Source organism: Mixophyes fleayi, chromosome 2 (assembly GCF_038048845.1).
Source record: "Mixophyes fleayi isolate aMixFle1 chromosome 2, aMixFle1.hap1, whole genome shotgun sequence".
Lineage (NCBI taxonomy): Eukaryota > Metazoa > Chordata > Amphibia > Anura > Limnodynastidae > Mixophyes > Mixophyes fleayi.
The window spans coordinates 224,777,138-224,802,713 of record NC_134403.1 but is presented as its reverse complement, the minus strand read 5'-3'; the positions used below and the strand labels follow the sequence as shown (position 1 = coordinate 224,802,713).

The 25,576-nt window shown below is 36.8% G+C and overlaps 1 protein-coding gene across 1 annotated transcript; it reads left to right on the top strand.

The window, feature by feature from the left end:
- Positions 1 to 1,487: 1,487 nt before the first annotated feature.
- LOC142140305 (uromodulin-like) lies at positions 1,488 to 17,547 on the top strand. The gene is made up of 8 exons (XM_075198110.1): positions 1,488 to 1,577; positions 2,326 to 2,543; positions 2,789 to 2,943; positions 3,520 to 3,774; positions 8,034 to 8,190; positions 14,176 to 14,248; positions 15,961 to 15,990; positions 17,424 to 17,547. The coding sequence occupies exons 2-8, from the start codon at positions 2,364 to 2,366 to the stop codon at positions 17,486 to 17,488; spliced, it is 915 nt and encodes a 304-aa protein (XP_075054211.1). The 5' UTR covers positions 1,488 to 1,577; positions 2,326 to 2,363; the 3' UTR covers positions 17,489 to 17,547.
- The last annotated feature ends 8,029 nt before the right edge of the window (positions 17,548 to 25,576 follow it).

Sequence of the window (25,576 nt, the reverse complement as noted above, 5' to 3'; positions counted from 1 at the left end):
CCTTTTTCAGTTCTCCCAAATATTTTCCAGCCTCTCTCAAAGGTAATCTGCTTCTAACACAGTGCCTGTCATGGTCGACTGCAAAGTAGTTCATCTTTGTCTCCAATTTATCTGTTCTGTCATTTATGAAATGCCTGAATTCTAAGCTTGCCTTTATTAGTTTCCCTGTTACTGTGCTTTTTATATCTTTGAGAAAGTCCCTTAAAGTTTTAGTGATGTCAGTGTCCTCTTTAAGTCAGACTCTGATTCTGGGGGATCAATTTTATGGTAGACCTGGCAGCCTGCACCATTTTGGTTTTGGTGTCGAGCAGTGACTTCTTAAAATATTTTTGCAGACACTTATTCTGTGTTCTCAAGTGCTTTGGTCTTTCAGTCCTGATGCACTGACACAAATTGGGCTAAGAGAGCTTTAGAGTTAAGTGGTTATGTTTTATAACAACATACATCAACACACTATTAATATTTTTCTTGAGAAATAATATGGAATACACGTGTTTGAGTTTAAATGTTTTACTTTTCTTTATCTTCCATACCTTTGCTGAAAGCCCATCTATTGATCCCCAGAATCAATTGCACCCTATTTAAAGAATACTTAAGGGTACATAATTATTTTGGCAAATTTATTTATTATTGTAAAAATGAATCTTATGGCTGAGAAAAATTTACTACATTGCACTATATAACAGATATGTAAAAAGTTTTTTATGCAGCCATCAGCAACAAAATAATTGTTTACCTTGTAACCAGAGCTGCTATCCAGGGGAAAAATAGTTCTGGAAGATGTTAGCCAATTTGTTGATTATACAAAAGCCAAATGACCACTTAAGGGGCAAGGGTCTTCTGACCCACTTCTCCCACAAGGCCAAGATGGGCCCTTTTTTCCCAAGGGTCAGTCAAAGTATTTATTCTCTTTTTATGTTGTGTACAGGACAATGAAAGTGAAAATATTGTGTTCTATCTGTGTATAAAGAAATTTCTGTGGGACATAGTAGAGCTCACTTAATAATACTGCTTTTAGGTGTCTTTATATATATTAGTCAGTGAAAGATATCACATTCCTAACTCACTTAACTCATTGTATTGAGCATTATTGGACACTACATGTACTAAACAAAACAATAAAACATTATGGAATATCAAAAGAAATAAGTATTGTGTGCAGTTTGAAACAATTGAGGAGATGAATCATGAGACAAAATGAACAATCTTTCAAATTAGTTCTTTGCTGACAACCTTATAAAATTTACTGTAGAGATTTTCTTACTGACACATCATTTATTAAATACTAAAACATATTTTAAAGGAACACAGAGAGGACCAAGTGTGTCTGGGTTTCAAAATACATGTTTATTTCCTTGTTCAGAAAGAAAAAACTTTTTTTCTGATAGGCACAACATGGAATAATATTTTACTAAATGTCTGTAAATGTATTGACATGTTATAACTGTTTTACGAAGAAATATATTATGTGTTACATGCCATTTGCCTCTCTGTCTTTTCTCTAGTGCATTCTGCAACTGAGACAATTTGTTCTACTACTAATTGTATTTGTGACCCAAATAACTACAATGCAACAGGTACAGTATATATATATATATATATATAAACATACTCTCAACTCAACAGTTATTTGCATTATTAATTACCAAGGTTCCTGTCTTATTAAGTACAGTTGGCCACTTTTTCATAAATGCAAGTTGGACACTCAACCTGACCAGTATATTACACAGGATGTCCAGGAGCTCTGTTACTTCTTCCACTGTTCCCCTGCCATTAGTATTCTGTCAGAAAATTCTGTGCTTCATGTCACATCATCTCCACCAGAAATGCTGACTGTACTGCTTGGTACTAACGGAACCTCCAGGCAGAACATGCACTCAAGTGATCCCCAGCTGTGCTGTGGGGCTTTGGTTTCAAAGTGTTCTTTTCTGCACAAGAAATATGTTAGACAGAGCTGAGAATTATGAAATTGGTGCTAGATGCAGCAATATGTGCAGTGTAATATAATGGACATTTGGTATTTAAATTAAGTCATACCTATGAATCTCTATAGCTATCATCCCCAAAATGTTAATTTTGAGCTACACTCTACAGAGGCCAGAGCACATTTGTATGATGTCAGGTCTTCAGGTAGATCATGACTTTAATAGAAATAAAATACCAGTGAAAGAAACACTAAAAGATCTAGTAACAAAATGAAGAAGTTAATTTAATCCTTTGTAGCAGGAACCAATACACATGTATGTTATGTGGTGGTTTATAAATATATTGTATGTTTCAAAATGGCACTGTGTTAATTTGGCTTTGTCTCTTCCTATAACTTAGTGCAACCTCCAAATCCGACTGTTGTGTGCAGTAGTGGAATGATGACCATCTACATTTCGAAGTGCCAGCTGGAAAAGAGCCAATTTAGTTCCTCCAATCTGGCACTAATTGATAACACTGGTGCTGATTGTGTTGGTGCTGATTATTTGGTGGATGGGGAAGTTAAAGTGACTTTTCGTGATCCAATGAGCATCGGGAAGTGCGGCAATAACATAACTGTGAGTGCAAAATTAACAAACTGATTTCTCACTAAATGAACATTTGTTAATATTTAAAAAGTGCACCAAAATAGTAGGCACACAAAAAGTTTTAAAATTCTTAAATTGCCTACTCAGCTAGTCTAATCACATATCCCTATGAAGACAAGATAACAATAAGAAGTGAATGTTTACTGTTCTATTAACTGTCTGTTCACCATGTTAATGCAATAATCGGATAAACTATTATTGACTTTTTTTGACAGATAAATTCGACTCATGTCATTTTTTCCAATATCCTGCACATTTATCCTAATAAAAGCAAAATCATAACCAGAAATAATGCTACTGCGGAATTGAGCTGTGCCTATCCATTGATCTTCCCAGTTCAACTTAATGTGACCTTGAAACCAATACTTTCGTAAGTGACATCCGTATACCCATCTTACTATGACTTTCAAAAGCTAGGCATGTATATAACAATAGACCAATTTCTGAGACATATTATCAGCATTAAACAATTTCACAAATAAATACTTCATCATATTCTGAACAGATTCCTGATTTACATTTTATTACCAATTTTACTTTGCAATTATGGGAGTGATGTTATGAAAGCAAAACAGTTTCCAGATGTGTCTTTGCACAATGAAAAAATAATAATATCTATAAAAGCTAGATACCTATGTGACGGGTGCAGGTTACAAATGTATACAGTGGTTCCACAACATACATTAGGAATGTGCACTTAATGCATTTTCCTTTGGGAAATCTGGATGTTCAGTCTTTATATAAATGGACATTTTAAATGATGATGATACAGCACATTCTATGTAGATATGTAAATGTATCTTAATGTTATTATTGTTAATGAATAATGGAAAATACTGGGCATTTATTCCCAAAAACATTCTCAAAATAAATACGCTTACAACAAAGGATGGTTAGAAAATAATTCATGTTGTTATGTTTGTTTTTATTTATGTGTATATTTCAGGACCACAGAGTTAAGTGTACCGGGGGCAGTTGGTGTCATGACAGCTACTATGGCAGCGTATACGGATTCTACGTTTACCACTTCAGTTACAGCTGATACAGTACTGTATGTGGAAGGCACTGTGTACATTTCAGTGAGCATACCAAACTTGGAAGCAAATACATTTTCGATTAAAGTGATAAAGATATATGCCGGCCCAGGGGGAACAGCAGCCGGTGTTGGAGAGAATTATACTCTGACTACTGGATCAGATGGGTATGCTGATAAATGTTACCTTTCTGTTTTCTTTTGTGCAATTTCTTCATAGAAAAGAATGACCAGCATATATGTTTTGTTAAATTATGATTTTAATTCTGGAGATAGTATACTGTAAGTATTCTACAGTTTGTTTAAGACCATGGCACAAGAACTAAAGTACAATATGGAATTATTAAATTTTCTTTAAAAATTAATTTGCATGTATCAGATTAATTTTCTGTGTTAGTGTTATGGCTTAACTTGGGGTCATTTACATTGTGGCACAGTATGCTCCTACACAAGAGCACACCCCAACTGAGGAAGATCCAGATGTGCACTGTTTAGTTTGTTTATAGTTGGAAGCACTTATGAGAAGATTGAAATACAAAAAGTGACAAATCTCAATATACACAAGTGAGTATTGAGTATATATATAATGAATATATATATATATATATGTATATATATATATATATATATATATATAGATATATATATAAAAATGAAAGTCACATTCACATATAACATGTAATTAAATGCAGACACAATTATAAATGCAGAATAACTTATATTAAATTGAATATATACATCTGTTGTTTTTACCTTGAGAAATCAAATGGCAGTTTTCTTGTCTGCAGTAGACCCGGTAGGAAGATCAAGTAAGCAAAAATAAGTAATGTGTATAGACAGCCATTTCTTGTACCTTGTATAAAATTGATATTAGACATGAGTAGGAAACATTTAGATATGTGTAATGTGAAAATCTTCAATATTTCACCATCAGCCATCAAGAATATAGTGTTAAAACAAAGTAAAAATAAAAAGAACATAGCATTGCGTATGTGCCCACATCTAATGTAGATGTATTTATGTGAGCTATTTCTGCACTCAGCCTGCTCTTGCCTGCCTCTTACTCATCATTCCATCTTTCCAGGTGGAAGGGGATGAAAGTCAACAATACGCTAAAAAAGAATTATGAATGTATGCATGCATTATTGATGTATATATGCAGTTTAAAAATGCATATTGCACCCCCCAATAAAAAACAGATGTATATCTAAGTGAGCATCTTAATGTGCAGTCATTGCAGCTTGTCATGTCCCATGGTATATGTGTTTCATATGCTGTTAAGTTACTGTCATGTTAATATTGCAGAGCCTTGCATCTTGTTAAATTTGTCCCTCCTGATTCCCTGTAGCTAGGTTCTGATGTCATTAGCCCTTCCTCCTTTTTGTCTCTAGTGCATTGTGTATCTGCCATTTTAGTCTTCAGTTGTTTCCGGTTGAGTTCTGGCAAATTATCATCTTTTCATCTGCTATTTGTGCATAATTGCAAGAATATCAGCAAGAAATAAACCTACATCTGAATTCCTCATACGTGCCTGTTCTTGGTGTAAGTACTGGTTCAATACAGACATACACAGAGGAACTGTCTCAGGAGCCTTACACTTATAGCCTGGTTATTGAGTCAGAATACATCTTGAATGCTGGACTCAAATACACGTCTTGCATGAGAGAAAGCCTTAATTTTATCACATTTAGCTTGAGTCATAATAACATAGTAACATAGTTGATGAGGTTGAAAAAAGACATCAGTCCATCAAGTTCAACCTATTTTGGATCTCCTGCGATCCTGCACTTATATTTGAAATTGATCCAGAGTAAGCAACCGCCAATCTGTTTCAATTGTGAAAATCCCCCCAGACTTAATATTGCAGTCCTATTTTTACCCTATATCCACTACTATCCTTCATTTTAATTAACGGTTGTATCCCTGGATACACCTTTCCGCTAAAAATTTGTCTAACCCTTTCTTAAACATATCTATTGAATCTGCCATCACAACCTTCCCTGGCAATGAATTCCATATCTTGACCGCCCTTACTGTAAAGAACCCCTTCCTTTCCTGGTTGTGAAATTTCTTCTCCTCTAACCTTAGGGGGTGAAGGCATGTCCTGTGTATAGTCCTTGGGGTAAAAAGTTCCCATGAAAGTTCTCTGTTTTGACCCTTAATGTATTTGTACAAAGTAATCATATCTCCCCTTAGATGCCTCTTTTCTAAACTAAACATGCCTAAACTGGCTAACCTTTCCTCATAACTTAATGACTTCAAACCCTTTATCAATTTTGTCATCCTTCTCTGAACCCTTTCTTGTTGCAAATTATCTTTTTTATAGAGTGTTGCCCAGAACTGTACTGCATATTCAAGATGAGGTCTTACCAACGATTTATACAATGGCAAAATTACACTGTCTTCCATTGCATCTATGCCCCTTTTTATGCATGACAATACATTGTTTGCCCTTGCAGCTGCTGCTTGACATTGAGCACTATTGCTGAGTCTACTGTCTACGAGCACTCCCAAATCCTTTTCCATTATAGATTCTCCTAAATTAATTCCATTTAATTTATAGATTGTGTTCTTGTTTCTGATTCCTAAATGCATAACCTTACATTTATCTATGTTAAACCTCATATTCCATTTGGCCGCCCAATCCTGCAGTTTATTTAGGTCCCTCTGTAAAGAAGCTACATCTTGCTCTGATTTTATTACCTTACAGAGTTAAATGCCATCTGCAAAAATAGAAACTTTACTCTCTAAACCATCACCAAGGTCATTAATAAATATATTAAAAAGGAGTGGCCCCAGCACAGAACCTTGAGGTACTACACTTAAGACTTTTGACCAATTAGAAAATGTTCCATTTATCACAACTTTCTGTTCCCTATTCTTTAGCCAGTTTTCGATCCAAGTACAAATGTTGATTCCAAGACCCAGTTCCCTTATTTTGTAAACCAACCTCTTGTGTGGCACTGTATCAAAGGCCTTTGCAAAATCTAAGTAGACCACATCTACTGTGTTGCGCTGGTCTAAGTTCCCACTAACTTCCTCGTAGAAACTAATTAGATTAGTTTGACATAACCTATCCCTCACAAATCCATAATTAATTAAAGTTTGTTGTTTACCCTCCCAATTTACTGCTGATTTACACCAGTTTATTTTTCATAAAACTCTTAAAAGTAAGGGGACATCAGGATTAACTTAATTTTAAGTGACAAATATTTATTTTCCTTTTTTAACACATTTGTGTATATTTAAACACATTGTTTGCTATGTATTTCTATTAATCCTCTTTGAAATTATTGTAAAAGTAGTGTGTTCTGCTCCGCCAAGGTGGTATTAGTTTCAGGTCAATATGTTTGGCTAAAAAGCATCGCAGCACCCTACAAACGTAAGAACACCTCTACCCATTCCCGATCATTTAAACATTTTGACCCCCAAAACATAGTTGGCATCTTTCCCGGAATGTCCTATAGACTCATGAAATTTTTGGAGTTCTCCTGTACTCCAGGGAGAGCAGGGAAACCTCCCTAATCCTGCCACTTCATTAATGAAGTGGGCAGGAAGTTTGTCTTTGTGACGCGATTCAGAATTGATTTCCACTGATTTCACTGATTTTAGCATTTGATTAAGGCACTAGCTAGCTGCATATTGACCTCTCCAACATGTAGTACTTAAATTATTGGCGTTATGTATATTGAGTCATAGCTGTCTATTCGCATTATTTAATTGACATTTTAATTTGGACTATTGCAGCAAAGAATATTCCTATTTAATTTTAAAGAGGGTAAACAACAGATGTGGAGGTGTTTGTATTTCATTCATGTTTATATTGAAAATGTGGCATTCATTAATTTATTAGTAACTGTCAAAACACTATTATTTCTTGTGTATATGACACTTTATTACATTATTTTATTGTATAAAAATAAGGAGTGGGACTTTGCGATTGCTACCAACACTGTTAATGTCTATTTTATTGTTGAGCATAAGTATACACACTTGATGTATGCCTTGTGTAAGTACAACTATCTTGTGATACGCCCAACTATATATACAGACATATCTGCTCTTTTTTGATAGAACTACTATTAGGTGCCTTATGTTTTTTTGTCTTTTATTGCATACTTTCAGGTCGTAAATTGTGTAAAATGAGCTCCCTGATATTTAAAGTACATTAACCCACTGTGTTTGCAGCCCAGTACTCCTTAATTACATTGAAAACTTAACCTAGGGCAAACTGCATTATAGAAAGGGTGCAATAGTTCAGTAGTATTAACTACACTAACATCTTTTTAAATAAAACCAACTATGATAGAACTAAACAAAGTAAATATGTATGAACTTTTCTGACAATTATTGGTAAAAATAAAATTAAATAGAGCTGTAGTACTTCAGACGAGTCAAATTATTCATTTTCATCTGACTATTTTTAGGTGTCCAGACCCCAGTTATGGTGTTGATCTAATCACTGTAATTCACAATGGAGACAGTGCAGAAGCACGATTCTCAATGAAAGTCTTCCAGATTACTGGCTATGACTCTGTCAACATTTATGCAGATGTAACAATTTGCAATGCCACATGTGTTTCGGTAAGACTTTACCTGATGGCTTTTCCTTAAATGTATTATGTTCAGGCTAACATGTTTTATACTACAAATAATGTACTCATACTATGAAAATCGGTTCAAATAAAGAGTTGAAAATATAGCAATATTCCTGGTTAAAGTGAATGGGAAAATAATCAGAAAACAAAATGTCAGCCAATATTGAAACAATGACAATTAAATTGTGATGCTACCACTTTTAATTTAGAAATTATCTAAAATACTTAATATTTATACTTATCTTTAATATTACAGCTGTCGTTTAGACAGAAGAAAAACATACATTCGCAACATTTTACAAGATTAAGATACAAGTATAGAAACCTCCAATGCAAAGTTTATAAAAAAGAGTTTTTGAGAATATCCAGAGCTGGCTCTACTATTAGGTAAATCTAGGTGTTTGCCTAGGACACCAATGGTTAAGAGCACCTAAATCACTGAAGTGTGACATAATGTCACTCATCTAGTGTTTTTAATACACCCGCGGAAAACCCACAGCCCCCACAGTACTCTCACACAGGGATCCAGACATAAAGAAGAAATAGCCATCAGCTTCTTAAATGGGAAGCTGCTGGCTTTTGCTCCTCCCTTTCAGTGCTATGCAGAGAGTAGGGTGCTTGGCTCTGATGTTACAGTTAAGGTCCACACTTCCTGTCCCAGTTGGAGAGGATGCTGCCCTCCATTACGTCTGCTATGGTTAGCATAACCCACAGGGATAGATCACAATTCCATTTTAATCTATTAAAACCCCACAGTGAATGCCAGTAACAAATAGTCATGTCCTTTCATTATACAGTTAGTAGCACAGATAAGTATATTTAAAATAAACACTAACACAATCTTAAAATAGATCCCATACTAAGAAATGTAATCTCTGCTAGGCCTAACACTATCTTTAAAAGAGCTAAACCACAAAATAAAATGTTCCCCTAGTTTTCTAGAATTAAATAGGGCTCCACTGTGAAGTAATTTGTTACATAAAGCACAAGGCAGCTATCCTGGCAACCACTGCAAAATGTGTAGATACTGCCATATGGAGAACCATACATTTTTCAATTCTAATAACACTAAAATAAGAAAAATAGTAAGTTTGATCATTGAGATACATCATTTGCAATGTATCTACTCCAATGTGGACCTGGCTTCAAAAATATTGCCAATACTAAAAGATTTCTGTCAATTTGTTTTCAAAGAACACTTACAGAGAGGGCTGGGGCTAGCATGTCTGGCATCCCCCTGCAAAACATACATTTGTGCCCTCCTCTTTTATAGATTACAAGCAGGGTCACTCTGCGTTATGTGGGTCTGAATTGTAATGTGTAGCAATTTTTATATAATAGCAAGTTGCTTTGTTGTGTTGTTGTTATGTTTTCTTGTCGCAGGGTTTCCTTCCAGCAGTCAAATAATTGTTTGCAATCAAAAAATAATGTTTCTAATATTTGTCGCTTTGTCGCATTGTCACGCTGTTGCTATGTGGTCTAATAGCTTACTTTTACTAAATAACTATGTAAGATTTGGCAGCTTTACCTTGTGAGCTGTGGAAGATATTCGCCAACAAACAAAGAAACAAACAAACTTCTTCTTTAATATATATAACATTAGTTCATTCAATAATGCTTTTCTTCTTTTAATACAAATCATATAATAAACTTTAAAAAAGAGAGTAATACAAATAAATACATTAAACAGTAAACATTTATTGCTCTATGAATTATATAAATGAAGAATAGGTATTCTTTGTAATAAAATTTTATTTTAGGCCAATTAGTTTGGTGAGAAGAATTGAAGGGGAAAAAATGCCCCTTCCTTCATCACACTGTGCCCTCCCTCATCAAACTATTTCCCCATCATCACAATGTGCCCTACTCCTTCATCACACTGTGCCCTCCTTATCACACTTTTGCCAATTCATCACACTGTTACTGCTTCATCATCACACTGTGCCCCTCCCTTCATCACACTGTGCCCTCCTACATCACACTGTGCCCTCCTTCATCAAACTATTTCCCCATCATTACACTGTGCCCTCGTTCATCAAACTATTTCCCCATCATCACACTATGCCCTCCTCCTTAATCACACTGTGCCCTCCTACATCACACTGTGCCCTCCTTTATCACACTGTTGCCCATTCATCAGTCTGTGCCCCCTCCTTCATCACACTGTTACTGCTTCATCATCACACTGTGCCCCCCCTTCATCACACTGTGTCCACTACATTATCACTCTCTACCCTCCATCCCACTTTGTGCCCCTTCATCATCACTATGTGCCCTCCATCACACTTTGTGCCTCTTCATCATCACTTTGTGCCCTCCATTACCCTTTATTACACTGTGCCACCTTTATCACATTCACATTGACGCTTTCATCACAGTGCTCCCCCTCCGTTCTTTACTAACCTTTATTTGACTTTCTTTTCTTCTGTCCTCTCTTCTTCTTCTGTTTTTTCTTCAGCAAGCTGGCTCCTCTCTGCACCGTTCCTCACTGACATGGTCGGCACGTGATGATGTCACACCGACAGTCAGTGAGCAGGGAGGAGGGTGCCTATGCGGGTGTAGCAGTAAGTAATTTATTTATTGGACCTGGTCAGTGGACAAGCGGGGAAGGCAGATGGAGCGCCTCTCAGGCATGGCGTCCCCCTGTCCTGCTTACCACGTTCCACCGGCCCTGCTTCCAGAATATAAAGAATAAGATCATAGTGCTCTTAGACATTTTCAGAAGTTTCATGATTCGGATCTTTGAACTGTCTGCATTAATTTCCTTATATATCTATATATCTGGTTAGATGTATTTTAAAAAGAGGCATGAAATGTTGATATATATATATTTATGTCATGCAAGTGGTATTTTATCTGCTTTATTAAGAACATAGTTCCTTCTTATATGATTGTGAATCTATCGGCACAATGCTATTTACTGTAATTGCTTAGGTTGAGGTCTAATGCATCTATCATGCTCCCTTTTCCCCCTGTATGTAACAGGGAACAAGTAGCTGTGTTTTTACCTCCAGCCCACTCCCCTTATACATCAGAGGGAGCTTAGCAGCGACTCCCCCATCACTTGCCTCCTCCACATCACTTGCCCCTGTGACAGCAGAGAGGAATTGGAGAAGGAGCAGATCTATATAATAAAAGGTTTCCACTATTGCGTGTCCCCTTTTCTATAACAATTTTATTATAATTTAAAATGAATTTAACTTTACTGTATATATTATTACACATGATAAAGTAAAGTATGTCCTTATAGCATATGTAGATTGTTCTGATGTATGCTTAAAGAAAATGTTGCTAGCAAAAGTACAGATAACATTGAAAGATAATACCAATAGGCAAAATGGCATAGGGTTTCCATGATGTAAATAGGCCCCTGAGAGAGGCTGTTTGCATAAAATTTTCATAAAACCAGGAATATGTGCAACATCCTCTATCACCATGTGATAAAGGTTGTTGCATTGTGATTGTTTTCTTTGTCATGTGTTTAATGTTGATTGTTCTGATTTTACTGGAGGCATTTTTCATCTGGCGAATCTCATCCGAAACAGGACCGATTTTCCATTTGTTTCTATCTCTCTCTCTCTCTATCTATCTATCTATATATACCTTCATCAACCATTTCTGTTTATATCTTTAGATATTGTCTACAAACTGGATTGATTATTATTGTTAATTCATGTCTTGATATTTCTATCATGCCACTGTAACCATTATTTGTATTGCTAATGATGCATTTAATAAGTAATATATTAAAAAAACAATATAGAGACTGAGAGAGCGAAGCAGCAGTACAATAAAGTTTTGCAAGGAACATCAGTCGAGTCACTGAATTAAAAATAGATTGTAGGGGTGAAAATCTGGTTAGAAGAATATAATGGACACAATGGGCCTAAATCAAGTCCGAATGCAGCTTGCACGCAAGTAATAGAGCACAGAACTTGAGCGTAGCTGCGACCATAATCAATTTGAAGCATATCTTCTGTTGTGTTTTGGTTTTCGTCTGGGTGTTAGTACGCTCTGCCTAAACGTTACTTTCTGAATGTAGACAGAACAGACTGCAGTATACGATATTTAAGGTCACATCAGAAAAATTATAAAATAAATGAACAACTCTTAACACTAAAATCTTTAATATGGATAGCACATTTTTCTTTTTCTTTACTAAATACACAAATCAATATGTAATTAATATGTACTTTATATACAATGCATTTTTATAGTCCATCTTACTTGCATACACATGTTCTATACTAGCTATGTGCAGCTTTATAGCTATCAGTCGGTACTTAAACCTGCCTTGTATCTTGTGCAAATGATATGTCTGAAACCAAGCATAGCTATGAGAAACCAAGAACTTAAATTGGCCGCATTTGCGTTAGAGTTTTAGCTACAGTTCAGTGTTAACATGCACTAGAATTTGTATTAGGGATCAATCACTCCTATGACAGCCAAAGGCAAATTCTTCAAAAATATGTGTGAGTGAATGAGAGCTACGTGTTACTCACTGTTTAGACTTTGATCCCACTCTTGTATTTGCCTGCCAGGCTGGTGACTAGAAAATATTTTCTAAAGGTGCATCTTTAAAGGTGGTTCTATGATCACCCATTTTGCTTTCGCCCTATACTGCAATCACCAGTAGGTGATGACAGTGTGGTCCTCAAAATAGTGTTAAATAAATAGCGATAAGTAATGTCTCAAAGAACTGGCTTTGTATGCTGATGAAAAAATGCAGCATGGTGCAACATTATAGCATACTTGCCGACTTTCTCCCATTGCTTTCCGGGAGATTCAGTGGAGGAGGTGGGCGTGCGGGGGGCGGGGCTCCAAAATCGCGTCATTTTGGACCCGCCCCCCGTGACGCAATGACGCAAACGCGTCATTTTACAGTCAGGGGCGGGGCCAAATGCCGCGATTCCCGGAGAATCGCGGTATTGTGGCCCTATTTCTGTAAATGCGGGATTTTGCCATACTCCTCCGGGAGTCCGGGAGACTCCCCCAACATGCGGGAGTCTCCCGGACATTCCGGGAGAGTTGGCAAGTATGCATTATAGTGAATACTGATATTGATGTTTTCATAGTTATCTATTGAGTAGTATTTTGTGACCTGCACAGCAGCATTGGGCATTGCACTACATGACTCTATATAAATATTAATGTTTAGGCAGCATCCTAAGAAATGCAAATTTGTTGGTCGGTCCACCGTAGAGCCATTCACTTTACTACGTTATCCATGTATTACCCTAATAACCATGACCTTCCAATGAGAAGAAATGAGTCATGGAATTGAATAAATTGCCAATTTTGGCTTTCATTTACTACTTAATTGTTATCACAGGTGACATTTAACTTATGCAGAAGTTAAACTTTAAATAAAAATTACAAGCATAGACTCCTTGCAAGCAATTGGATATCTGGGGCTCAATAGCAAAATTTGGAAGGGCAGCTTGGTGATGCAGTCCATCGTCTCATGGTCCCCACTCTTTCTGCACTGCACAGTCTGTGTCTGTGCAGTGCAGCCTTGATTCTGATAAACTCTGCTTACGCTGATATGATAGTGAGTGAAGGCTAAGGGAATTACTGCTGTTGAACAGAGTTTGGCTGCTATGGCCTCCTCTCCACACATAGCAGCTGCATCTCCTGCAACTGCCGTTGTTCCATCACTGGCCAGGACTAAGAGGTTTCATTCGGTGCTGCATAGTCAGCTCAGAAATGAATGGTCACTGTATATAGGACCTAAGTAGCTGTTAAACATCAAACAAAAATGTGTACCTTGCTCAGTGAACTAAATTGTAGACATAGTTTTATGCTGTCCTTCAATACAAGTTATGAAAGGGGTTTGTGGGGTTGTGTCTGCTGCCTCATTATTTACTCTTTGTTATATTGTGATTTCACAGTAACACAAATGGTGATATTTTAAAAGGCTCTTTCTATAAAAAGCTAACATTTAAATGTTTGTCTTTTCTCCATGGTACAGTCCTGTAGCGTCAGATCAGATGATAGTTTCACATATGGGAATGTTGCAAGAATCGGTGTGGAACTATTTGCTGGTAAGTGACCACTGTAACAAATCAACTTCCTATCATAACTATATAGCATTCATATGTCAATAGTGACAGTAAGTTTTAAAACACACTATTTTTATATAGCACTACAAACAGTGTACAATCAAATAAAGTAATAGATTTGCATGTTGTGTATGTGTATGTGTTGGGTGTATATATATATATATATATATATATATATATATATATATATATATATATATATATATATATATATAAATACATCGTTGTTTATATTTCAGCTCATAAAGTTATGGATCTGTCTTTACAAACAATTGAACTTTAAAATATTTTTAATTAAACAGATTCTTATTTACACACAGTGGGCCACAGGTGACTTTCCTTATCCAGTCAGGTGAATCCATCTACACCTGCAGCTACATTTTAACTTATTATTATCAACTGGTCTACTAGATGAGGGAGTTCCCTATATCATAAAATAAGCATCACTGTGGCACAGGGGTTAGCATTGCTATTGAACTGCAGTTTGTGAGACTTCCAGAGTAATGTTTAACTTTGTTCACCCTGCCACCCTGCCAGTCTACTGGTCTGCCCATATATCAGCACTGTGTGTCGCCACTGGTCTTCCCTGTACCTTACGTGCATCAAATAGTTCACCTAGGTAAATAGTGGGTGAGAGACACACCTTTTTATTATATATATATATATATATATATATATTACCCACTTTTATACCTCTCATTTGTTTTAGCAGCTAAAATTGCACATCAAAGTGACTGAAGCAAAGTCACGCTCTTCACTCCATAGCATAGTCTGTGGTTGCTTTGATGCCAACATAGTCCAATTCTCATTCAGTCTAATAGTCCTGAACAGGGAACCTCATCTCCCTTCTTTTTAACTTTACTTTCTTTTTCACTCTTTTCCATGATGGAGTATCTTCAGATGGGCATTCCCTTGGCCCCAACCTGGGATTGATTTTCCACTTAACAGGTGCTGTGCCCAGTCCTCAGCTCACTTGCAGGCACCCTGTGTGTGGCTCCAGCATGTCTGCTAATGCAGAATGCAACTCAATGGGACATATAGACACAATGGCCAGGAGGTATATTACATAACTACCAGTACACAAATAAAAGCCATGTTTATATAATAGTAGCAGTGTTTTAATCCAACCTGCCAACATTTAACAAATGTACAATGGACATAAAGCACATACATATGTGGTTAACACAATGCAATCCAAGCAATGTAGAATTTTGGATGAGAAAGGGTGTCCAGCAGGCTAAACCCCCACTTTCAATATCCTGAAACCCTCATCTTGACACACACTGGGGTTATGGGTTTGATTCCAGCAAGGGAACTATCTATGTGAGGTTTGAGTGGGTTTCCCCTGTGCGCTCTGGTTTCCTCCCAAAATTCATTATATAGTGGTAGGTTAATTGACTTCTGACAAAATTAATCCTTGTGTCTGTCGTAGGGAATATAGGTGGTAAGCTCTACCAGGGTAGGCACTGGTGTGAATGAATAATATTCTCTGTAAAGCACTTTGTAATATTCAGGCACTGTATTAGTAACTGTTAATAAATACAAAAGTGATAATCATTCCAGTTCAAGCGGTTCTGCTCATGCTGATTGTAACAATTTTTATTGTTATTTCTCTGACTTCACCTGGTTACAAATGTAGCATTCAATCTATGCTTAGTACATCACTGACCTTACATTTGCTTACTTTTTTACAGCAGATACTTCGTTTTCTGGAGCCATTGACCGTAAGTACTTGTAATTGTGGATTTTCCTGCACGAATTTGGCTAATATTTTATTTAATGAAACCTGGATATTTACACATATTTCACATGTGCAAACTATGTCAATATCACTCATAGGGGCATATTCAGTTGTTGGCATTACAGCCAAAAGTAACGCGCCCCTCGCACTATTATTGTCATTATGGTAATAGTGAGCATAAATACCGTTATTACGGTACTTTTCATGCTGGATTTCAGCTCAGGGAGCTGCGAGCTGAAATCCGGCTAGTATTACCGTAATAACGGTAATACTTTTTCCGCAGTGGAAACCGCTAACAATTGAATATAACATCTAATCATTTCTAGGAAATTAAATACGTACGCAATGTACAAGAATCGACAATAATCCCAAATAACTTTTAAACCCAAATAACAGAATGGTGATAAAAAAAATTCAAAGATCCTGATATGGGGACATCCAGGGACTGATTCATTAAGGAAAGTAAAGCAAAAAAATTAGTAACTTTGAACCTTGGCAAAACCAATGCAATGCAAGTGGTGCAAATTAGTTTATAATTCTGCGCACAAGGAAAATACTGGCTGTTTTTTCATGTATGACACAAATACTTGATAGCTTTATTTTTACACTGACATTTAAAGTTGATCTAGGACATTTCCTACCCCAATTATAAATCTGTCCCCACATTTTAACTTTACCTCCCCCTCCAATTCAAAATGGTATTTACAAGGTGCAAATTAACTATTTTTTTTTGCTTTCCTTTCCATAATGAATCAGGCCCCCTGTATCCTGGAACATTATCTATGTGATAATTGTGTCACACGTAAACACACATAAACATCATTATATAATGGAAAATATAATATAATTTTACTACATTTCTAAGAATTCATTAATTGTAATAATTAGAATAATGTTATTTTTATACTACTGCATATATATGATTTATTTTAAAAATTGTTTTAATTGATTTTGTTCTGAAAATTGTTACATAGTCTGACGGTAAGCCCTTTACCATCTAGGGCAATGCAATATCGAGTTCTATAGTCAGAGTTTTCATCGGTAATAAGACTCATCAACCTTTCATGTATAGACCCCATAAAGCATTTTTATACACTCTTCTACAATCTACACTATCTGCTGGAACTTTTTGCACATGTGGCAGATGCAATACCACAATGAGACATTTTAAATGTATCAGTTTCAAACAGACCAGTACCAGCACTGCTGCACTAAAATACACATAAATCTTTTTCAGGATATTATTTGCACAATAGATTTTACAAATTATTCACGTAAATTGCCTGCACTAAATAACCACTACATTTTACCTAACAGCGTGACAGATGACAATTTTTTCTATGTCTGGGAAATGCATATGTATATTTATTAATGGAATACGACAGAATAAAAACCAATGTTTGTATTTTATTGTAGGTTTCTCTATGTCGTGGACATTGTTTTCACTCATCTTGTCTCTGCTTTTTGTGAAGTTAATATAAATGTATTACCATTTCCCGACAGTGGTAATATGGAAGTCCTCAACTTCAGCCAAGGCAGACTGAATTGAGAAAAAACATTATTCTCACAGCATGTGGGTGTGTAGTCAAAGCTCTAGTACTTACTGCCTGCTCTGTGTATTTATGGCTCATGGAAATGTTCACACTGTAAGCTATGGGGCAGGGACCTCCTCTGTAGTGTTTGATTGATGCTTTGAACTTTCCCAGTCCACACTATACTATGCACTATTTTCTCCTGTAAAAGCACTGTGTAAAGCTTAACATGTGGATATATATATATATATACATGTACTACTTTCATGCACATGATCTTTCAAGTTGTATTCCATTTGTATTCACAAATAAAGTTCAATTGTAAATCCCGCAAGAAGGTCTCCTCAAGTTTCATTTAATCGCCTAGTTGATATTTTACTGAAAGTTAGTGAGCATTAGAAACAAATATGGTTTTGGATTATTTATTGCCATATAAATAAATGGTAATTCCATGGCAAGGAGCTACCCTGCTTGGTAAATAAAGATATTGTTAGGTAAATCCAAACTAAGATTCAAGTATTTCCAATCAATGACCACTGGGCGCATGGTTTCTTCTGTACAGTCTATAAATGATAGCAAAGTTTTCGCTTTATTGCATAAATATAAAAAAAATAACATTCATCCCTACTTGTAAGCAAGTCAGAATTACTCTTTAAAATCTGAAAGCTAGACAACTGCATATTATGTACACATCTGATTATCATGACCTATAGACCAATAGAGCAGCACAGAGATATCAGGCATAAATTGTGATCTAATCACTCATCCTGCCTCCTAAATTACTTGCTTTGCTTTTTTCTTCATATTTTGTTAATTGTGTCACATAAGTGGCCTTGTAGAGATTAGACCATTTGGCTGTATTACTATTCTTTTGAGCAGATTTTACTGTAAGATATCCAAAGCTCCAAATGTATAGAAGACCAACTCATTTATTATAATATAACTACTCCAAATAAAACAATGCTTATTAAAAATGTTTGGAAATTTTCCAATGCAATTCACATATTTTTGTTAAATGGGTTGTCCAATAGTAGACAGAGCAGAGGAAGCATATTTCTTTTTTGAAAATGGTGCTATAGAGGTTGTCACATAACATATTTACCACACTGTTTGCCTTAGATCTCACTATGCTGTCCTTGTTAAATAAAGTAACATGTACAGTTACCTTTTATGGCAGGAAGAGGAATGTGATGTACCAGGCTCATATTTAGCTCTTCTGAGGATGTCAATGCAGACACATGTTTAAACTAAACATGCTCTGTATAACCTGCCGTTCATGTAGTAAATAGGGGGATCGCCACCAGGAACCATCATTACTTGGAGTCGAGAGTTGGCTCGCACCACAACTAGTGACATTGGTGGTACACCCATGCCTCTTCAACTGAAATCCATAAAAGATAATCAGATCATTTGTAATACTGAGCCCTTAGCTGCAGTCAAAAGGAGCTGATCACAAACATGATTGGGTACCGTTCTCTGCTAACTGGGAAGGATTCTTTTTGGAACCCCAAAATACACAGATGAGGGCAAGCAGCTTATATTAATAGAAAAAATGAATTTTAAATTGAAAGCATCACTTTTTAAAAGTACATTTCACACCATGATTTCTTAACCTTTTTTATCTTGTGCCCCCTTATAAGAGCAAATGCTTAACAAGTACCTCAAATTTGTGTCCTTTTATCTAAAATATCCTCAAATATATATACCCATTTAATTAGCTATCTATACATTGTATTTCTTACTAATATAGTAAACTCTTATTATGATATTAATTTACTAGACTGAGATACCTCTAATCTGTATGAGCCACCCTTGGAGGTACATGTTTCACGGGTTGTAAAACACTAATGTACATGATATTCTAGCTTGGCCTAATCTACGCTACATCATATTCCAATAATTTTTGATAAGTTATTAATGTCTGTCTTGGTGTCATCTGAAGCCCGGATACCTAAAGTAATATTTGCAATAAAAGAGACTTGCTACGAACTATGATTCACAGACTTTTTCCAGATTGGCAGCTGGTTTGGGCTTAAATAAACATGGCAAGGGTTATTCTGATGATGTCTTGATAAACATTGATGCTGTACAGGTGCTGGAGGGAATACCTGTGCTTATAAGATACAGTCAGTCAGTTAATGCAAGGATCCATTGCCAAATGATTGAGTCTCTCAGACCAATGTTCAGCAATCCTGTTACCTGTATCTTTATTCTACTCTGTACTCACTGCTGCTGCTAACTACCTGCCCATGTGATCATACATTGATTGTCTCCAATTTATTTCTTCATCTGTAGTCTTTATGCACTTGGATATTTTGGTACCATACACCACTGTGCCAGCATTGTATCTCTGTGTACTACCTATGCTAAAGGATATACTTACTGAACTATTGCTGTGTCCTGTTCCTGATTAGCTATGTCTGGTTTCTTTTGCTGTTATCCGGCACTAAACTATTGCTGTGCTCCTTTCCTGCATTGGCTGTGTCCTGTTGAACACCCTCAGTCTCGCACAGAATTGCTGGTGGCTCCATTCCTGCACTAGCTGTGTCCAGTTCCACCTGCTGCTATGCAGCAATGTACTACTAAGTGGACTCCATGTTTGTATCTGCTGTATCCAATTATCTACACCTACTAAACTTCCATCATCTTCATAAACGTTTATTGATAGAGCGCCGGCAAATTCTGTAGCTTTTTACATCTGAGAACACACACAGTAATAAAACATTACTGTGTAATACAGACAGACAGAGAGGTCTTCATTGCAACTTTACAATCTATGGGACAATTGGCATTTGATACATGAGGTTAAGTGCTACATATTGTATATTGGTCAAGACAGAATGCAAAGGTAAAAGTCCATAGATTGTAAGCTTGCAAGCAGGGTTCTCTTACCTCTCTGTCTGTATGTATTACCCAGTATTGTTTTATTAATGTTTGTTCCCAATTGTAAAGCGCTACAGAATTTGCTGGCGCTATATAAATAAATGATGATGATGATGATGATTAGTGGTCTATATGAGAACACAGCAATGGTGGTCAAAGGGTTGTTGTCTTGTGTGAACTGTGTAAACAGTGGTAACAGTACCCATCGAAGGTAAGGTGAGTGGTTGAGGAATTTTATAAGCTTGCCTGAAGAGGTGGGTTTTCAGAGGACGCTTCAAGGTATGAAGACTAGTGGAAAGTCTTATTGTGCTAGGGAGGGAAATTTCATAAGTGGGTCCAGCCCCAAATAAAGTCCTGTAACTGGAAATGGGAGCAGGTAATGTGTGTGGATGAGAGACACAGATCCTGTGCAGAATAGAGGTGTTGAGATATTTTGAGGCAAGTGAGGAGATGTATGTTGATGCAGTTATGTTGATGGCCTTGTATGTTGGTAGAAGTATGCTATATTGAATTCAGCGAAAAACAGACAACCAATGTAGAGATTGACAAAGTGGATTAGCAGTGAAAGAATGATTTGTAAGGAAAATAGTCTAGCTGCTGCATGCAAAATAAATTGTGTGGGTGAAAGTTTGATTTGGGGAAGACCAGTAAGGATGATATTTCAATAGTTAATATGGGAGATGATGAGTGCATTAATTAAACTTTTTGCAGTGTCTTGTGTGAGATATGTCCATATTCTGGAAATGTTTAACAGATGCATGCAACATGGTATAGATATAGCACTGAAAGGGTGTGCAAAACTCGAGCGCATGCAGCAATGTACGATTCAAGCTTTGGGCATCTCAAAGGTACCTTTTTTTTATGTCGTATCACTTGCACCGATTACAGTTTGTGTGTAAGTGCCAATTACTAGTGATGACGATGGCGTATGCATGCTAGACCATGTGATTGCAATCTAAAACAACTGTAAAAATGCATTTTATGTACAGTAGAGCAGAGCACCTCAACCTTTTCTCACCCTCAGTACACCTAAGCCTTTCCCAGAATTCCGCAGCACACCAAAAGCAAAAATATACAAAAAAAAGCATAATTACAAAGTGCATACACAAAAATTACATTTAATTGTTATTTTTTTATGCGATAAATTTAACATTGAAGCTAATAACATTTTTTTCTCATGATTATATATATTTTTTTACTATTAAATAAGGTTATCTATGCTAAATAACTTTCTAGTAAAAAAGATTAAATAACAAGACCCAAATAATTGAGTATTAAGTTTCTCCAAATATTGTGTAATTTTCTTAAGAAAGACTTGCACCAGTGACAGGTTGAGGATGAATTTCAGATTTTTTAAAAAATGGACTGTATGTAGTAGATTAATGAATAGTATTGTATTAATATTAATATTATTAAAAGCATATTCAGCCATAGGAATCAAATCTGTCCAATCATCCTGATTCTGACGTATTAATCTAAACATTGATTGTCTGTTCATTAGACTGAGGATGGTATGTTGAAAAAAAGTCTAGTTAACTGTGCAAGGCCTTACAGAATGATCTTCTAAAGTGTGCCATTAACTGAAATTCTCTCTTTGGTATAATAGACCTTGAGCACACATGTAGATGAAACATATGTGCCAAGAATAATTGTGCAGTTTATGATGATGAAGGCATTTATTTTCCAAGAGATTAAGTGTGCCACCTTCATAAAATGGTCATAAAATGGTCAAACACTACATAGATTGTATAATACTCCTGTGAGAGATAAAGTTCTACAATAAATTCCATAGATATTTCTCTCCAAGGTATAGGTAGCAGTTGTAAGAGGTCCATTGGCTGTTGACATGAAGATTTGATTCAAGCACTAACTGGACAATCCTCCACACAATGAAAAATATGGTTGCGCGTTTGAGGCCATCAATAATGTCTATCAGCAAGACTAAAAGTCTTGGATTTTCTGGAATGACCTGCCACTCGAGAATTGTGATGCTGAAGAATCATCTGTCTTTGTATTTATTTGTAGGAATAAATACTCTTGAAAAGTTAAACACTTATGTGACTGAGTTTGTAAATGTGGATATTTAATTTTTAGATGTTCACTCTTATGAATAACTGGGTGCTTGCAAAACTAGCAAAGGAGTCAGGAGTAGCTGAAGGATATATCTGTTTCATTGTAGCACAAACACTCAGTTGCAAAAATGTATTAGCCTTGAGGCTGAAGAGGGAGCATGGCGCCAAAAAAATTTAATCCAGGAATAGAGGGATATAGCCAAAACACAGTCCAGGTATTGCAGGATATAAAGAAAACACAATCCGGATTTGACTGGATAGATACAAACAGTCTCTGAAAAGTACATTGAATAGCCGGTAAATGCAGGAAAAGAAAGACACTTACAATGCAGAGGATTTCTAGAACCGGCCAAATGCTGAGAACTAGATGCTGGAAGAATGCAGGCAAACTGTAAATTTGGAGTGGTGGCAGCTGGTAGAGCCAAGGATATGCAGGAACAAACACTGGTATTCAGAATGTCCAAGCACAGGATATGGAATACAACAATCAAATACTAGCAAGGTTCAAGGTTTGGGGTTGGCATATAACGTCAGTGAGGCAGGTGCAGGTGATTAATCTAGGGAAGGAGGTTAACTCCTGCAGGTCAGGTGCAAATAGTCCAAAGGTACACCAGAACAGCATCTCTGGTAAAAAAAGAGGCACTGCAGTGACAATACAACACAGAGTCCTGGCATAGCCACACCCTTTAAGAAGAGGATTAAAGATGCTCCACAAGACTCCAAATTCAGGCTCTTATTTTCTCCTTTTTTTATTCTTGTCCTTTTCTGAAAGGACCTTATAATCCGAGATGGACACAGGAAAATCAGTTTCATCGAGAATTGTGAGAACCAGTGATGGGCAAACCTTTGTAATAACCACAGCATTAAAAGCCGTAAGATCCTGTAGTATGGATCTTTGGACTATATGAGGGAATATGCCGTCCTTCATCATCCTCATCAGCTATTTTATATAGCACCACTAATTTAGCAGCACTGTACAGAGAACTTACTCAGAAAGACTTGCACACCCGCAATGCCAGAGCTTTATAGCCGCAGATATGTGCCCGGCACCTGTAATGAAATCACTACCCATTCAATAAATAAATTCTGTGCTCCGTTACCAGCCTCCCATCAATACAGTCCTGAATTGCTATCTCTATCTCACCTGATCCTTGTCTGTCCCATTCTGAGTGCTAATATAGCAAATACATATGAGTAGTACCTGTTAGACAGTGTTTTGTAAAAATGTATTTCTCATCACATAAGCTACTCTGTGCTGCTGGACACTAACAGGAGTCACTAATGCTATGGTTTGTGACCAAGATTGGGACTTTCGGGTCTCTTTCTTTTTCTCAGGCTCCAGATCACCAAGGGTCAGTCAGTGACATCAATATTTAAAAAAGGGTGTTTGCGTGTGAAGGTCAATGCAGCTGCACACCACAAAAAATACTGTATATATATATATATATATATATATATATATATTCTAATCTTTTTCGATTTTTCAATACTTGTCAATTTTTAAAGGGTCAGTCAGTGACATCTATATTTTAAAAAAGTGTGTTTGCATGTGAGGGGTATTTCTGGGCATTTTCAACATTAAGCGACCACATGTAGAACATTTTAAATTGTAAAGAGCTACGTAATTTGTTGTCACTATATAAATAAATGATGATGTCGATAGACGAAGTTGGCCAGCACCCAAACTAAAAAACTACAAAGACTATGCACACAATACATTGCCAGAGCATTCATCGGTAGCCAAGAGCAGGGCTTACCTTACCTTGCTGCTATATAAATAAATATTGATGATGATAGTTGAATGTGGCCTGCACCCATGCTACAAAAATTCAAAGACTACATACACAATACACATCTAGATGGGCAGAGCATTTATAGGTATCCCAAGAGCAGAGCATTCATACCTTATTTTACTTATATGCTCTGTGCCATAATGCAGCCCTTCTGAATCAAACAGAGGACTTGCATATATTTCTAGGGAGGGAGGGCTGAAGAATCATTCCCCCTTTGGAAGCTTCGTCCAACCCCTGGATAAATGGGAATACCTGAGACTTGCAGCAGAGGTGGTCCCTAAGAAGGGTTATAGACACTCTGATCCCAGATTTTGCACCCACCAATTGTATGTCATGAGCCGCCACACAGGCTCAATTGCATCCAGTGTATCCAGACAGCTCGACTGTATCCAGATTGCGGCTGCATCCCGGCCATTTCCCTGGCAAACGGGTTGTCACCTTCGGATCTTCATGTCCTGGCCATTGCCAGGACAACAGGTCACCTCTCACACTGCCTCTGCATCCCAGCTAGTAAGAGGCAGCCGGGGTGCTTGGCTGTAATTAAATTATTGCTGCTTCCTTAGTAAACAAGGGGTCGTGTTCTTTTTCTCATTTCTGATTGGTCCCTATCAGTTTAAAAGGCAGGGAGGGCTTAGTCTCCGTGTCGGTTATAGTGCTTTTGCCCTGCAATAGCTAACCTGCTCTCTGTGCTGTGAAACCTCTGAATATTTCTAATTAATTCCTGTTGTGATTTTGACTTATTTTCTAGATTGCTGTTTGCCCTTGACCTCTTGGCTCATTCATCTGGATTATCCTTGTTTGCTGCCAGCCCCAACCTATTAGCCTGTTTGATGCTCCCTGCTCGCTGCTGACCACTGGCCTGACCCTGGTTATCTGTGTTCTGAGTCACCTGACTCTCTGCCTCCTATCTCCGTGCTACCTTTTCCCGCTCACAAGCTTTTACTACATTGAGTTAAGTCCTGGGGGCATTTGAGTACATATGAGTGCGTCCAACTCTACTGAAAAGGTGGCTGCTATAGGTGTATAGCAGCACGGTGGCCTAGTGGCTAGCACTTCTGCTTTACAGCACTGGGGTCATGAGTTTGATTCCCGACCATGGCCTTATCTGTGTGGAGTTTGTATGTTCTCCCTGTGTTTGCGTGGGTTTCCTCCGGGTGCTCCGGTTTCCTCCCACACTCCAAAAACATACTGGTAGGTTAATTGGCTGCTTTCAAAATTGACCCTAGTCTCTGTTTGTCTGTCTATCTGTGTCTGTGTGTGAGTGTGTGTCTATATTAGGGAATTTAGAC

Excerpts from the sequence above, each read along its gene's own strand:
- LOC142140305 (XM_075198110.1), top strand. The coding sequence starts at position 2,364 with ATGATGACCATCTACATTTCGAAGTGCCAGCTGGAAAAGAGCCAATTT. Across the intron at positions 8,191-14,175 it reads GCAATGCCACATGTGTTTCG|TCCTGTAGCGTCAGATCAGA; the intron begins GTAAGACTTTAC and ends TCCATGGTACAG. Across the intron at positions 14,249-15,960 it reads CGGTGTGGAACTATTTGCTG|CAGATACTTCGTTTTCTGGA; the intron begins GTAAGTGACCAC and ends ACTTTTTTACAG.